Source organism: Procambarus clarkii, chromosome 16 (genome assembly GCF_040958095.1).
Source record: "Procambarus clarkii isolate CNS0578487 chromosome 16, FALCON_Pclarkii_2.0, whole genome shotgun sequence".
NCBI lineage: Eukaryota > Metazoa > Arthropoda > Malacostraca > Decapoda > Cambaridae > Procambarus > Procambarus clarkii.
In genome coordinates this window covers 37,283,222-37,298,986 of record NC_091165.1, presented here as the reverse complement: position 1 = coordinate 37,298,986, position 15,765 = coordinate 37,283,222, and the positions used below count along the sequence as shown (strand labels likewise).

Sequence of the window (15,765 nt, the reverse complement as noted above, 5' to 3'; positions counted from 1 at the left end):
TTGTCATATGTCATAATATGTCTTCATATGATTGTCTTACACTGCTTTGGTGGTGGGGCTTCAGGTTTGCTGTTTTTATTGCATTCCCTATTTTGTGAAGGGCACTTTGTATACTCTTTGCATCTTTACCGGATCTTAGTGCCCTGTCTGCGTCTGAGATTCGGTGTCTGGCCTACCTCGACGACTGGCTGGAGTGGGCTCCCAGTCAGTCCGCTTGTCTGCTCGCCAGGGGATGGTTCTTTCCAGATCGCTGGGTTTGGTTTCCTGGTGATCTGGAGGTTTTACCTTCTGTTTCCGTCCCGGGTTCGGACCTGGGCCTTGTTTCAGGCTCTTGGGCCCCTCATTGTCTTCCCTCCAGAAGTGTTACTGTGGCTGTGGTCCCGCCTTTGGCTGTTCAGGAGGGGGTCCCGGGTTGCTCAGCGGTTGCTTGGGCGGTTGTGCGGGAGTTTGCACTTCGGCGTGCTTGTCTGCCCGCGGAGTCGGGTTTGGCTCCAGCGTCGGTTGGTTCCTACGGAGACTCCACTTCCGCCTCTTGCATTCCTTGGGTTCCTCTGGGGATCTGGTGTTGGTGCTGCGTCACCAGCTTCCTCTTTGGGGTTTTCGGGGTTCCGTGCCTTGGCGGCTCCCCGAGCCTTCGCTCGATGTGTTCACGGACGGGTCGTCTCTCGGCTGGGGCTTTGTGACCAGTGCTCACCAGGTCGGCCGAGGTTGATGGAGTCTGTCTGTCCGTCGGGCTCACAGCCCGGTTCAGGTGTTCATGGCTGTCTGGTTTGCGCTTCGGAGGGTTTGGGTCCCTAGGTACTCTACCATTCAGCTCTGTTTGGACTGTTCTCCGGTGGTTCTTGCCGGAACCACAGGGGGTTTGGTTAACCGTGTGGTTCGTGTCCGGGGTGTGTCCTGCGTCCTGGTGGACAGCTGTCTCGGTTCATTCCTCTTCGTGGGTTGGCCAGTCGTCGCCGATGCGTTTTGTTGGCTCTGTTGGGCTTATGGACTCATGGCCATGGACGTCTTCGGGTCGGCGTGGTCTAGGCGTCGCCCGTTTTGTGGCGCCCTTCCCACCTGCGAGGACTTCACGGTGGAGGCTTTCGGCAGGCCTGGTCGAGGTGGGGGGTACCTGTACCTCTTCTCCCGGTCCAGCTGTTGCTTCGGGTTCTGGCTCAGTTGCAGCCCATTCCCACGAGAACAGTCCTTATGGTTCCACTGTGGCCGGCCCGGCCTTCTTTTCAGACGCTGCTTGATAGGTGTCCGTACCCGGGGCGTTTTTCCTGAGGCTTCGCCTCTTTCAGCAGGCCGAATCGGTCCTGTCCGTGACTGGTTCGCCCTTCTCTTTGGCTCTTCGCGTCTGGTATTTTGAGGCAGGTATCGCCATCTCTATGGTGTTCAGGTGGCTTTGTTGACGGTGTCCCACCTGCGAGCTTCGTCTTGGAGACTGTATGACGTTTATTGCGTCTTCTCGCGTTTTGTTTCCCCTCCGGCCTGCTCATGAGTCGCCTGAGCCATCCTGGTCCTTGTTCAGGGTGCCTTCTTCTCTTCCCCTCAGTTTGTGGTAGCCCCTTCGGTTTCAGTTTCCTCCTCTTTGGTACTGGTGGTAGCTTTATTGGTGTGCAGCCTTTCTCTGTCCTGGCGACGGTCGAGACGGCTGCTTTCCGGAGGGGTTCTTGGGGTGTTGGTACTTGTTTGGTTTGGCCGGTGGGTGCGTCCTGTGTTGTCCAGTTGTGCTTTTTGCTGTTGCCGGCGTACCGTGCCTGGGGATGCGCTGTGGTTGATCCGGTTCCTTCGTTCCCTGTTTTCAGGGCTCGGGTCTCCCGGGTCGTCCGCAGTGTTTTCCTTCTTACTGCGGTCTGTCTTTGCGCCCGTGCTGTTCAGACGTTTGCAGCAATTGCTGCTGTGTTGGTGACGTCTCGGGCTCATTTCGGGCGCAGGGAATTGTGGGTCGCACAGGTTTTTGGCCGCCCATCCATGTGTGCGTCTGTTCTTGGGCGTTCTTGTTGCCTTGGGTCGCAGGTTTGCGACCGGTTGTCTTGGCTTTGCGTTGCAGAGTTTGTGGCGGCCGCCTCCCGGGTTAGCCCTTTCTTTTCCTTCTCTTTGGGTATGAAGCTCCAGGGAGCCGTAGGGGCTCCCCACAGAAAACCAGCGTTGAATGTAATGAAACGCCATTTTCTGGGTGAGCCCCGGAGGCTCCCTGGAAACCCTCCCTCCCACCGGTCGGCGGTTTTTTCGCGTTGGTTGACGCTTAGCTTCCGAACTGGAGCTTGGCAGCCGGCGCGGTAGGTCCGGGGCTCCCCCCTCCCCCTCCCGGGGTGGGGAGGGCTGCACGGACGATCGGCGCGGCAGTAAAGTGTGATGTTTGCTTGTTTGCTTGTTTCCTTGGGATTGTAGGGAGTTTTCTACCTCTCTGTTCGGTTTTTGTTGTAGTTTCTTACCATGTGGGGTTTGTTTTGTTACGCCTACCTTTCTGGGTGCCTAACCCCGGTCGATGGCAGATAAGGAAAACCCCCAACCATATGGGGTTTTCCAGGGCCATTGCTCCCTGAAACCTCTCTGAAGGGGCCAGGTTCTGGCGCTGGTCCCTGGTAGGTCTGAACTCCTTAGCTAATGTCCCGGTCTAACATAACACACATTAGCCCGATAAGCTCCAGGGAGCCTCCGGGGCTCACCCAGAAAATGGCGTTTCATTACATTCAACGCTGGTTTTTTTTTTCTCTGGAGGAAATCCTGCATCATCTCATATGAAGCCTGACCCTAGAATCTTATCTATTTTATGAGCTTATTAATAAGTTTCCATTAGGAGTTATCTTTATTTATTGGTCATTTAGTCATGTTATTGGATGAAGGTTTAGCCAACTGTGTGCTAGATCTTTCATAAGTCAGTTTAATTGATTTCATGTGTATCTACATATGGAGAGAACATGTTCCAAGTGAAGGTAAGCCTAGGAATAAATGAGCACTGATGGAGTGATGTAATTGAGTATGAAATAGCTTGTGGTAGGCTTTTGGTGGCTGATTGCCTTGTACTCACCTAGTTGTGTTTGCGGGGGTTGAGCTCTGGCTCTTTGGTCCCGCCTCTCAACCGTCAATCAACAGGTGTACAGATTCCTGAGCCTATCGGGCTCTGTCATATCTACACTTGAAACTGTGTATGGAGTCAGCCTCCACCACATCACTTCCTAATGCATTCCATTAAATTCCATTCCATTGTGTTGCAGTTGCCAACTTTTGTTATCCATACAGTTGGGCTAGGTGGGAAATCTTGAGAACATTGGACTTATAAATAAAAATAAGCCACCAATAACTCTTTGGTGTTGAAATCACTGATGTATTGACCAATCGAACTAGGATGGGTCAAGACTATACACAAGTCTTCTGGCATATATCACTATCTTAGCCAGAATTTTGATAAATAATGGAGGGGGGGGGGAGATCATCCATGAGAGTGTAGCATACTCAAGGTAGGTACCAACTGAGTGGCTTTCTGATTGTTATATCGAGTACCACCCGTAGTCTACTGCTGAAGGTAGTCCTTAACTACCTGTAAGGTGAAGCAGAGATACACAGTGCATGAAGCTTTGCAAGTAGACTAAGGTACCATATCTCTCTGAATGAGATACTAGTTGAGGTCTTCCACAATTGTAATATGCTAACAGTTATGTTGCATTAATAGAGAGTCGAGAGTGTCCATTGTGAAGTTGACTGGGGGAAGCACCCTACCTATAATTGTAGAGGAACATGGGTGATGACATCAATAAGTTGCAATGTACAGATTTTCTGAAGCAAACTACAACTTTCCCTCCTTGGCCCTGCCTGTCTGACACATCCACAAGATATAGTTCAATCCAATTCAATCCAAGATCTGCCAATCTTGGCAAAGTTCTCATGAGCCTTATCATCCAGAAATGTTTCTAGGACAAAGATCATATCAGGATAGTGAGTGTTTACAGAACTGTGTGCAAGATTACCAATATTGGTAATGAGCCCTTAGCACTGGCAGACATTATGCTAATGGATTGACTCATCATATTTGTATGGTGTTTGACAAGGCAGCTGTGTATGGTGGCTGTCCGTATGTCTGGCAGGCCAAGAGTGAATGTGTGTTGATCAGGATAAGGCACACAGCCACCTGTATAGCTTTGGTATGGATAGCCATAACAGACATGCATGGGTGAACACCAAATCTGAGTAGATGTTGGTCTACCTTTTCTCTTGGGTACACACAAACTCTTTGGGATTTAGTTTATACAAATGTTATATTTTTCTCACATCTGACATCTTTAAGCACAAATTATAACTTGTACTCGTCTAGTTGTGCTTGTGGGGGTTGAGCTTCGCCTCTTTGTGTGTGTGTGCCTGAGGTTGTGTATACCAAAATAACATGTAACAGTTTTTTGTGAGCATATTATGGTTACATAATTTATCTTGCTTTTTAGGTGAGCTTGTATCTATTGCTTAGCAAGTTTGATGGGAAAACAGGAAAGGAATATCAGACCTACAAAGAGAGCATTCTCAAGAGATTCCAGTTGACAGGACTTCCCCCATATCTCATCTTGTATCACAAGGTGAGTTATTTTCTAGACATGATTATCTGCCTCTTTTAATTATTATTCATTCCAAAAATCTTTAACCCTCAAAGGTTATGTATCATCTACTTTATTATGTTGAACTCATAGGCCAATGAGCACAATACGAAGCTCGAAAAAGTTCAGAGGTATGCCACTAAGCTAGTCCCAGAATTAAGAGGCATGAGTTACGAGGAAAGGCTGCGTGAAATGCACCTCACGACATTGGAAGACAGAAGAGTAAAGCAGGACATGATCACTACCTATAAAATTTTCAGAGGAATTGACAGGGTAGATAAGGATAAACTGTTTAACACGGTTGGTACGCAAATAAGGGGACACAGATGGAAATTGAGTACCCAAATGGGTCACAGGGATGTTAGAAAGAACGTTCTAGGGGGAGTCCCTTCGGCTTCCCTGAGCTTTTCCAGGCTGATATGAAACTATTAGACTTTGGCATCAGTCAGTGTGGATGGAGTTCTTAAGCCTACCGGGGACCACGAGCCAGAACCTGGTCCCCTCAGAGAGGCACGAGGAGCAATAACCTGTAGAAATGCACATGTGATTTGGAACATTCTATATCTACCATTGGCCAAATCAGGCACCCAGAAAGGTAAGCATCCCAAAACAAACCCCCTATTCTGGTTGAAACTACTACTAAAAGTCAAACAAGTGGACAGAATTCCCCAAAGAAAAACAAGCAAACAAGCATAACATCACCACATTGCAGCGCCACCGTCTGCTCAGCTTTCCCCTCCATGGGAGGAGGAGGAAGAGGGAGTACGAGACCCCTCGCGTCAGCGACCCACTCCTCCAGTTCTCGGCTAATGTGATTGAGGCTTGATCGTGTGACTCCAGCTCCTGTCTCTTGTCTCAGTGCTGGGCCTTGTGTTTAGTGCTGTCTTCAGGGTGGTGCCTGAGCCTGGGGTAATCTTCGCTGGTACTCGGGCTGCATGTGCTTAGGGTTCCCTTCCCTAGGTGCCCTGTAAGTACTGCCCTTGAGGCTTGGGGTTATCTTCCACAAGTCACCTTGGGGTCTACTTCTGTTGGTCTCTTGCTGCTCAGTAATTGACCACTCTGAGAGTGCTGGGGGTTTTCTTCATCCCTTGTTTTCCTTAGGGTAAGGGGTAGTTTGCACTGGTAGGGGTGCAGGGTACTGCACAGCGAGTTATCATCTACTATAGCGACTGTCTCTGTTCCGCCTGGGTACGTTGTCCTCTTGCGGGGTTTTTCTTTTGTTTTTGTTTTCCTGCCTGGTGGTGGGGGGGGGGGGGAATTTGTCTGCCTTTTGGTTTGTTGCCCTGTCTCTGACCTAGGTTTTATATATCTGTGTTAGGGGTGGTACCCCCCTGCTAGGCCCCCATGAGTGGACACATCCCGGGGTTCAGTTTTTAGTAGTTTTAATTGGTAGACTTTAGTGCCTGTTCGTAGTACCCTGCCTGGGCTTACCCTTAGTGATTACAAGTCTAAGGGCCCTGGGAAACCCCGCGGGGGCACATGGGGTCCGATGGATGCGACCCCCTGGGTCCCCTCTCACCTTGTGCAAGTTGATGCTCAGAGGGTGATTCTAACTGTTTTTGCCTCCATCATGCTGCCAGTTGGGTCAGTGACACCTTCATCCCAGAGTCCTGCGAGATTGTTGCTTGTTTGTGACTCTGTCCACCCAGTCCGCTGATGGCTTTATACAGGTGCGGGCGGCTCAGGCATTGCATGCTAGATTTAGGTTGATTGCTACCCTGGAGGCCCCAAGGCTGCCCCGTTTTGCTTATAGGGACCCGGACTTGTGGGTAGGGACCTGGACCTGTGGGTATTTGTCGCTTCGACTTTGGTTCAGTCCGCACCCGCTCATTCTTCTCTGCTGTAGTTTATTCTGGTCCCGCTCCCCCTACCCCTGCTTCTGGCTCTGAAGCGTCTGAGCACTTCAGGGTCGGGGCAGGGTTTAGAAATTTCTGAGACTCGGGCAGTTTTGGAGGTTGTCCCTTCCGGGGTGGCAACAGAGGCATTCGAGTTGGTTCCTCCAGCTGTGGCGATGGAGTCTGACCAGTGGGCTCCCTTCCTTCCTACCTTTCCGGCTGCCCCAGCTTTTTCTTGTGAGGCCGGAGCTTTGGAGGACGACTCGGCCGTGGTCCTGGTACGGAGGTTTCTGGGGTTGGAAAGGGGCTTACTTGGGGGCATTGGGCCCCATTGGACCCCGCCTGGGTTTTCCTACCCTCCGAGCAGGGTTTACTGTTACACGGAGTGGGATTTTTCACCCCCTGCGTTCGAGTTGGATTGGCGTCGGCTCCTCCTAGGGTTCGGTTGTGTCCCTTCGGGTCCGTCGGTTTTGTCCTTCTAGAGGTTTCGGCTTCCCATGTCTTGCTGACTGAGGTGCGGGCAGCCATTGCCCCTTATCTCCTGCACGACCCGGATTATGCCTCTATAATGGATCTGTCTTCGCTCAGGGTTGGGTCTTCGTCTCCATACTGGATTCATTATGAGGTTCCGGAGCTGTCCTGGCTAGCAGACTGCCCTGTGATGTCGTACCCGCATGCTTGAGTGGTGCGAGGCGTTGACGGTGGTCCAGGTTTACCTGGGGGGCGAATTCGAGCACCTCAATGTGTGTTTGTTTGCCCCTGTCCTTCAGCTGATGTTGGCATGGTTCAACTTCACGTGCAGGTTCCCTCCCTTTCAGACTGAGGACTTGCGCACTCGTGGCCTGCTGGTTTCGTTCTTGCGGTTCTTTTCCCTCCTGGAGCTGTCTTCGGATTGGCTTCAGGAGGATGTGGAGGCGCTTGGAGCCGTTCCTGGGTCTGGTGCCTTGGTCTTGGCGGTGTGTGTGTCGTCTGCTCTATTGCAGCTGTTTGCGCCAATCCTACGAGATGCGGTGTCACAGTTTTTCACTTCGTGTCTCGCATGTTGGCAAGTGGTGCTCGCTTCCTCTTTTGAATCCGCCTGAGCCTTGGCTCTCAGGTTTTCGTCGCCCTTTTGTCCTTAGCTGTTTGCAGAGTCTGCAGTTGAGCAGTTTCTGCAAGCAGCCTCTTCTTATTGTCTTTCGTTGTTGGACTTGTTGGTCCTTATGGGGTCCCGGGGGTTGCTTGAGGGAGGGGGGGTTCCTCCTGGTAGGATCGTGCCTGGGCTCGGGGTTCCTCTCGTTGTGATAGGTCGCTGGTGCGAGTTCCTGGGTTGGCGCCGCCTTTGGACCCATCTTTATCTGGTCGGCGCGGTGATCGCTCTGTGCATAATTCAGGTTCTCGTAAGGGACATCGGCCCTTTTGCGGTTCGCCCTATTGATGGGGGTGATGAAGGGGAGGCTGACTCTGTTTGCTCATGCCTGATCCACAATTTGTGGGCTTTTCGGGTCTTTTCTGATGGCCTGCAGTGGCTTTGGGTGGCCCCTCCTCCTTCGGGGGGTTCGGGGGCTGACGGGGCAGGCCTCTTCTCCTGCGGTCTGTCGGGTCATCTCGGAGTGGGTACGCTTGGGTGTGGTTGAAACGATGACATCCCTCAGGTGGGTTTCCCATCTGTTCCCAGTCCTAAAACGGGACTGTGCAGACCTAGGGTTCATTCTGGACTTGTCCTGTCTGAACCCTTGGGTTTTTGCCCCTTTTTCAGATGACTACTCTGTCCCAGGTCCAGCTTATGTTGGAGCCGGGTGCTTGGATGGCGTCTCTGGACCTCCGGGACACTTATAGGCACGTCCCGATTCATCCAAAGTTCAGTGGCTCGTTTTTTTGGGGGGCATCTCGGTTACCGCTTTTATTGTCTCCTATTCGAGTTGAACCTAGCACCTCTTGTGTTCACATGCTTTACCCGGGTCGTGGTGGCCCGTCTGCGTCTCTTAGGTCTTCGGGTGCTGGCCTGCCTCGATGACTGGCTGGTCTGGGCTTCCAGCCAGTCCGTGTGTCTGCTCACCAGGGATTTGGTTCTTTCCCAGATCGCCGAGTTCGGATTCCTGGTGAACTGGCAGAAGTCCCATCTGGTTCCCTCTCAGGTTTGGACTTGTCTGGGTCTTGTGTGGGACTCTGACTGCTTCCTTGTCTCTCGCTCCGGAGTCTGCTTTGGCTGCATTCTCGCCTTCGCTTGTTTCTGGGGGGGGGCTCCCGGGTCACTAGGAGGTTGTTCGAGAGTTTGTGCCTCTTGCTGGTATCATCCTGCCACCACTAGATGGCGTTGTCCATTTTGTGGGGGTTTCGGGAGCGGACTCACAGATGGCATTGACGTCGCTGCTCTGTGCTCCGACGATGGAATCGGGTTCGTAACATTGGTGCTGGTGGTATGTTTGTTCGTTTGTTGCCTTCTTCTTTTCTGGTGAAGAATGAGACTGCTGCATTCCGGGTTTTTGGGTTGTTGATACTTTGTCAGGCCAGGGGGGCATCATGTGTTGTGTCCGGTTACAGCTCTCTGCCGTTACCTGCGCATCACGACCTCAGTGGCCGGGAAGCGCTTTAGATTAACCCAGTTTCCCTTCTTCCCTGTTCCAGGGTTCGGGTCTCCCAGGTCGTCCGCATGGTTATTCGGTTCAGCCAGCCTGCGATCTATCATTGTGCCCGCAGTGTTCGTAAGTTTTCTGCGCTGGCTGCCGGTAACATATCATTGGCTGACGTTCGGGCATGGGTTTTTTGTGGGTCGAACAGGGTCCTGGCTGCTCGCTACCTTGTCAACATTCCTGGGCCTAGTCGGGTCCTGTCACAATGGGTCGGCTGTTGCAGCCAGTTGTCCCAACTTCACGTTGAGGAGCGAGTGCCGACCGCCTCCTGGGTAATTCCGTCTTGTTTTGTATTTGCGTAAGTAGCTTTTTGGAGCTGAAGGGGCTACCCCCAGAAAACCAGTGTTGAATGTAATGAAACGTCATTTTCTGGGTGAGACCCGGAGGCTTCCCGGTAACCCTCGCTCTCTGCAGTCGGCGGTTTTTCACGTGTTTTGACATTCAGCCTCAGAACTGGGGTGTGGATAGCCAATGCTGGGGTCTGGGGCTTCCCCTTCCATCTCCCGGGGAGGGGGTGGGTTGGGCAGACAGAGGCACGGTGACGGGGTAACGTCATGCTCGTTTGCTTGTTTTCATTTGGGGAGTTGTGTCCACTAGTTCGGCTTTCAGTTGCAATATTTTAACCGGAATATGGGTTTGTTTTGGGGCAATTACCTTTCTGGGTGCCTGACTCGATCAATGGCTAACATAGAATGCTTCCAAACACACCGGGGTTTCTATAGGTCATTGCTCCTCATGCCTCTCTGAGGGGGGCCAGGTTCTGGCTTGTGGTCCCCGGTAGGCTTAGAACTCCATGTACATTGATTGATGTCAGGGGTCTAATTCATTCATATCAGCCCGGTTAGCTCCTGGGAGCCTCCGGGTCTCACCCAGAAAATGGCGTTTCATTTCATGCTACGCTGGTTTTTTCACTGTTGAATTTGGCAAACCTGTATTTTGTCATTTTATCAATTTTTAAACTTTTTGGTTAATATTAATAATTCATTAATAACTGCACCACAAAGTTGTCACAAAATAGGTGGAGAGAGTGTTAATACCGTGGCTGCTCATAAGGCCTACAGTGTAATATGTACTCCTATATTGTATTTAAATCTGTTGGGCTGACACCACTCAAATAAAGCATCTTGCACCCCACTACTTTGCTGCTATTCATTCTAGTAATGTTGACACCAAATTGTGATTTGATGATTGCATTGCTTATGGCACAAGATAACCTCGTCAATAGTAAGCAAATAATGACAATAGCAGAATTTTCATGGATCTAGGATTAACTCCATTGCATCCATATAGAATTATTATAACCATATTTACATCTAACGGTGAATCATCTAACGGTATTTACATCTAACGTTATTGAAAAATAACCCTGTAATGAAAACTAATACACTTATGATGAGTACTGCTTTACCTAGAGGATCTATGTATGATGATAATGCCTTTTTAGGATTAAGGCGTGTATGAAGGCATTGGATTCTCCTTAGCGAGTTGAGCAAACAGCTGTAATTTACAAAATCATTGATAAGATATATCTGTACTTTACTCTGAATGTTTTATATTTTAACTAAACTCAATGTATCTATACTTTGTGAATGTTTTATATTCTAACGTGTTTAATTATTACAGAGATTCACAAAGAACACATTCTACATTGAGAAAAATCCGACAATTGTGAATTTTCCAGTGAAGAATATCGACTTGTCAGAGTATTTAACTGAAGAGGTACGTGCACACACATTGTTGGTTGACGAGATAAATTTGTCATGGGTGTGATAAATCCACCACTCACCAAAAGGTGCATTGCCTGCAATGAGCCAGTTAGGATATTTTGCTGTGGGTATCTGTCCACATTTATGTGTAAGGCAAAATTTGCCTCAGATATGAATACTACACCTTCCCAGGCCCCCAAAACAGAGGCAGGCCCATATGATACTTACTCCTCTAGCAAGTGGTTAAAATGTTTGTGGAAGGAAAATTTTATGTGCTAGGTTGAGACCCAGCTGAATGAAAGTGAGAATAAAGAGTGGAATCAAGTTAGGCTTATAAGCATTGGTGTGAAAGAAAATGCAGGGAGTAATGGAATGAAAAAATGAATGACGGAAGGAGTTGTTGTAGGTGACGTAAAAGTTTTATTGTTGTGTGAAATAAGACAACTAATAGTGAAAGTAAATAGTGAAGTTATGGTGGTGGGGAGATTATAAAATTCTGTGCTAGAAATTAGTGTAAAAGGAGGAGTGCTAGAAATGGTTAATCAGTGTAAATGCCGGGATGTGTGATTGACAACAGAAATTTGTTAAGGCAAATTCGAGAGCAGAGAGTCAGGTAGAACATGGCTGATGCAATAACATCCTTCATTAGAAAGAATGAGATAAGAGGTAATTTAACCAGACTGCTCATGTAGGGTTTCATATAAAAAATTCAGTCTTCAAAGTTTAAAAAAAAACAGCGTTGAATGTAATGAAACACCATTTTCTGGGTGGGCCCCCGGGGGCTCCCTGATGCTATTCAAACTAATATGTGCTATATTAGTTTGGGGTCATCAGTCACAGGCATCCTTGTGCCTACCGGGAACCACTAGCCAGAACCTGGCCCCCTCAGAGAGGCGCAGGGAAGCAATGGCCTGTGAGCACTTTACATTTAAAGTGTGTCATAATTGCCGTCAACTGTGGAATCGTCCAGAATGATAGGCGAAACAGAACAGACCACAAGCTGGTGAAAATTGTGACTTATGTCCAAAAAGAGTAAAAATACTCCCACAGGAAGAAAACAAACAAGCAACAATTCATCCAACTAGCACTCCTGTTCGTTAGGGCACCCCCACTACCCAAGTGGGGAGGGGGAGCCGCTACTGCAGCCCACCACTGTAGTACTTGAACGATGAAAAACCACCAACTGAAGGGAGGGAGGGTGTAAGGGAGCCTCCGGAGCTCACCCAGAAAATAGCGTTTCATTACATTCAATGCTGGTTTCTTTGGGGAGCCCTGTCAGCTCCCTGAAGCTAACTACCCACAGATAAGTAAAAGAAACAGGGACTTACTGCGAGAGCTTCTCAGTCGCGGAATGGCGGCACGTAAAGTGGGAGACAGTGAGACCATGCCAATGTGAAGAGGTGTACCTCCGGGCGCCCGTAAGTTCGACAAAGTCAAGGGAAGGAGACAGCGTCGACTGTCCACTCTGTGGAAAGAGGGAATGAAGTACGATGGTTGAGACAATGCACCACAGAGAAGCAGTCTGAATGGAGCCAAATCCGCAGGAGAGCCTACCACTCGGCCACAAACTCCCGCACCGTGCTGTGAGCTTGAAGGAAGGCTGGCACCCAATGCCCCTGGCCGGCTTGGTGAGCGCAGGTCACAAAGCCCCAAATGAGGGACAAGGCATCAGTGAACACATCGAGTGAGGGGAGAGGAAGGCGCCATGGCATCGAACCCCCCCAAAAAACAAAGAAAAAGCCAGAGACGCAACAACCGATGCAAGGACACCGGGGAATGAACCCAGAGATCATGAGAGCAGCTAAAGAGGCTGCTTCAAACATACCAGAACAGCCTCTGAATCTAAACCCTGCACAACAGATAAACCAGCAGGGCAAAGTTCAGGCTCCCACACAGCTGCTCGAACAACTGCCGAGTGATCCAGGGTCCCCCCTCAAAAACAGCCGAAGACAGAATTGCAACTGGAGCAAAGCTGCAGGGGGAAGCGAAACTGATGCAGTCTGAGAATCCCACACTAAGCCCAGCCAAGTTCAAACCTGGGAAGGAACTAACTGGGATTTTCACTAATTCACCAGGAATTAGTGGAAATCTAAACCCTGGCAAGCTGAGAAAGAACCAAATCCCTGGCTACCAGACAAGAAAACCAGTTGAGAGCCCACACCAACCAGTTGTCGAGGTAGGACAGAACCAGAAGACTTGGCAGACGCAGAAGGTACATCACAACCCTGGTTAAGCGCGCGAAAATGTGAGGTGCCAGATTCAAGCTAAAAGGAAGACAACAAAAGCGGTAAGCCTTTCGCCCCACTGCAAAACCCAACCACTCCCTGAACCCAAGATGAATATGGACATGCTAATGAGCATCCTTGAGGTTCAGGGAAATCATCCACGTGCTTGGCTTGAGAAGATGCTAGACCTGGGACAATGTGGTCATCCAGAAAGAGGGGCAAGGAATCAACCAGTTCAGATGACACAAGTCCAGAATCAACCCGTTCTCGCAAATTTAATAAGTCAATATTGACTTATTAAATATGTGCATAGGTGACATACTTAACATAATAGATACCCTTAAAAAGATTCATAGAAAACACCGACCTTACCTAACCTTGTTAGTATCTTAAGATAAGCATCTTATTGCTTCGTAATTACAATTATTACCTAACCTATAATAGGTATAGGTTAAGTAATAATTGTAATTACGAAGCAATAAGATGCTTATCTTAAGATACTAACAAGGTTAGGTAAGGTCGGTGTTTTCTATGAATCTTTTTAAGGGTATCTATTATGTTTAGTATATCACCTATGCACGTAGTTAATAAGTCAATATTGACTTTACGAATTTGCGAGAACGGGTTGCCAGAATGTACCCGAAGATTTGCACAGCCCCATTTCAGAACTAGCAACAAGTAGGAAATCCATTTGAGAGATGAGGCTATTTCAACCATGCCCAAGCGAAGCCACTCCAAGATGACCTGACAGAAGGACGGGGAAAAAGACCTACCACCCCCCCCCAGACCTGACCCGCTGATAGGAGGAAGGGCTGCTCAATGCCATCAAAGGCCAGAAGAGACGAGACAACCTGTAAAGCCCACAAATCGTGGGACCAACCGCGGCCAAAAAGAGCCAGCCTCCCCTCCCAACCACGAGAAGCTAATCACCGCACAGAGCGAACATCATGCCAAAGAGTCGAAGAAGGCCCTTGGGAATACACAGATGTGAAACTGGCACCATAGGCCTACCCCAACCAAATGAGGCCCGAGCCCTGGCACGACTCAACCAAGAGGTCCTGTAACAACCCCCACTGGAACAACAATAAATCTTGATATAGGACGGCAACTGGCCGAAGCCACCGAGAAAAACCTGGGCAAAGCTGTCCTCGGGAAACAATAGAGGACAGAATGGTAAGGCAGACTGCAGAACCAGGGCCCAAGCTGAATCCAAAGAGAGATCAAGGACGGCCTGCCGACACACAAGACGAGAGGTGAAAAACATAGAAACCGCCTTGCAGAGGATCGGTGCAAACAGCTTCAGCAAGGCAGATGATGCCACAGCAGCCAAAACCAGAACCACAGCCGTAGGCTTTCACTCAATACCCTCACATTCTCTGAAAGGGCCCAAACAGGATTCAAAGGAACCCAAGTGCTCCAAGCAGACTCCCCTGCAGCCCCAGGAACTCTCGACACATAACCCAGGGCAGAGCCCACCACCCCTGAAGAAAAGGCAGAGTCCAGGGGAAAAGCTTCAAAGAAAAGTCTAAAAAGCTAAACTGAGCTAAGCCCTGCCCCAATTCCGAAATCCCTCAGACGTTTGGGAGCTGGAAGCAGGGGAGGAGGACGAGCAGGGCGAACCACGCCCACCTGGTAAGGAAGCAGGGGCATTGCCGGAACCAAGGCCGAAGCGACTAATGCCCCCAAATCAAAGTCGCTAAAACCCAAGCGGGCAGCTAAGGGGCCTTCAACTAGGCAACCAACCTGGCCATAAGGAGAATTGAGCATGCAATGCAGCCACTGCTTGATCCCTGAGATCATCAGACAAGGGAGGTTACCTTGAGGTTACCTTGAGATGATTTCGGGGCTTTTTAGTGTCCCCGCGGCCCAGTCCTCGGCCAGGCCTCCACCTCCAGGAAGCAGCCCGTGACAGCTGACTAACTCCCAGGTACCTATTTTACTGCTAGGTAACAGGGGCATAGGGTGAAAGAAACTCTGCCCGTTGTTTCTCGCCGGTGCCCGGGATCGAACCCGGGACCACAGGATCACATGTCCAGCGTGCTGTCCGCTCGGCCGACTGGCTCCCGAGGGATGGATAAATTGAAGCACAAGCGGAAAACAAGCCCTGCAAGACTGGATCACAGGTGTCACCGACCCAACAGGCAACATGGAGGAGGCAGTACAAATGATTTTCATCCTGAGGTGGCGACGAATAACCTTCAACTTCACACAAGGTGAGAGAGGACTTGAGAGACACATCCATGGTACCTCCAAGCCCACTGGGGTTTTCCAGGTCCTGTAGAGTTAGTAAGTCCTTCAGGAAGCCCAGGCACTGGGGCTTGCTAAGCCGGAAGAACCCTGTCAGCAGGCAAACTGACCATCAGTAGTAGCTGTGAAATCTTGGGGGCAACAGAGAAGGACCACCATCACAACCTAGGCTTGCCTAATAAGAAGCTAGGCAAATCTCCTCCGTGAACAAAAAGTGAAAACACTAGAAAGAAAAACAAAACCCTCAAAGACAGACACAAACAAACTGACAGCCAGAGAGAATTGTCGGCTGCTGCGTGTGCAAGCTGCACCGGCCACAGTGTTCTCTGCCCAGCCAATAACACTTCCTCAACAGGAGCAAGACGGAAAGCCCAAGACCCCTGACGTACCCCAAGGGCGAAGACAACACCAAGCGATGAAGTCCTCAAACGAGAGTGATTCCAAACGCCCCAAGGAAGATAATCCTGAAACGCAAGGGTAATACTTACCGAGCACCTAGAGAAGATCACCCTAGGCGCACCTTTGTACTGCTCCACATACAATAAGACACCTGGCCTCCACACCATACA

At 49.8% G+C, this 15,765-nt stretch overlaps 1 protein-coding gene across 1 annotated transcript in view; it reads left to right on the top strand.

Annotated features, from left to right (window-relative positions):
* Usp39 (ubiquitin specific protease 39) overlaps positions 1 to 15,765 on the top strand; it is a 99,537-nt gene that overhangs the window by 59,888 nt on the left and 23,884 nt on the right. Inside the window, exons 8-9 of the mRNA XM_045745644.2 lie at positions 4,425 to 4,553; positions 10,642 to 10,737. Coding sequence (XP_045601600.1) covers positions 4,425 to 4,553; positions 10,642 to 10,737 — 225 coding nt within the window. The remainder of the gene's footprint in view (positions 1 to 4,424; positions 4,554 to 10,641; positions 10,738 to 15,765) is intronic.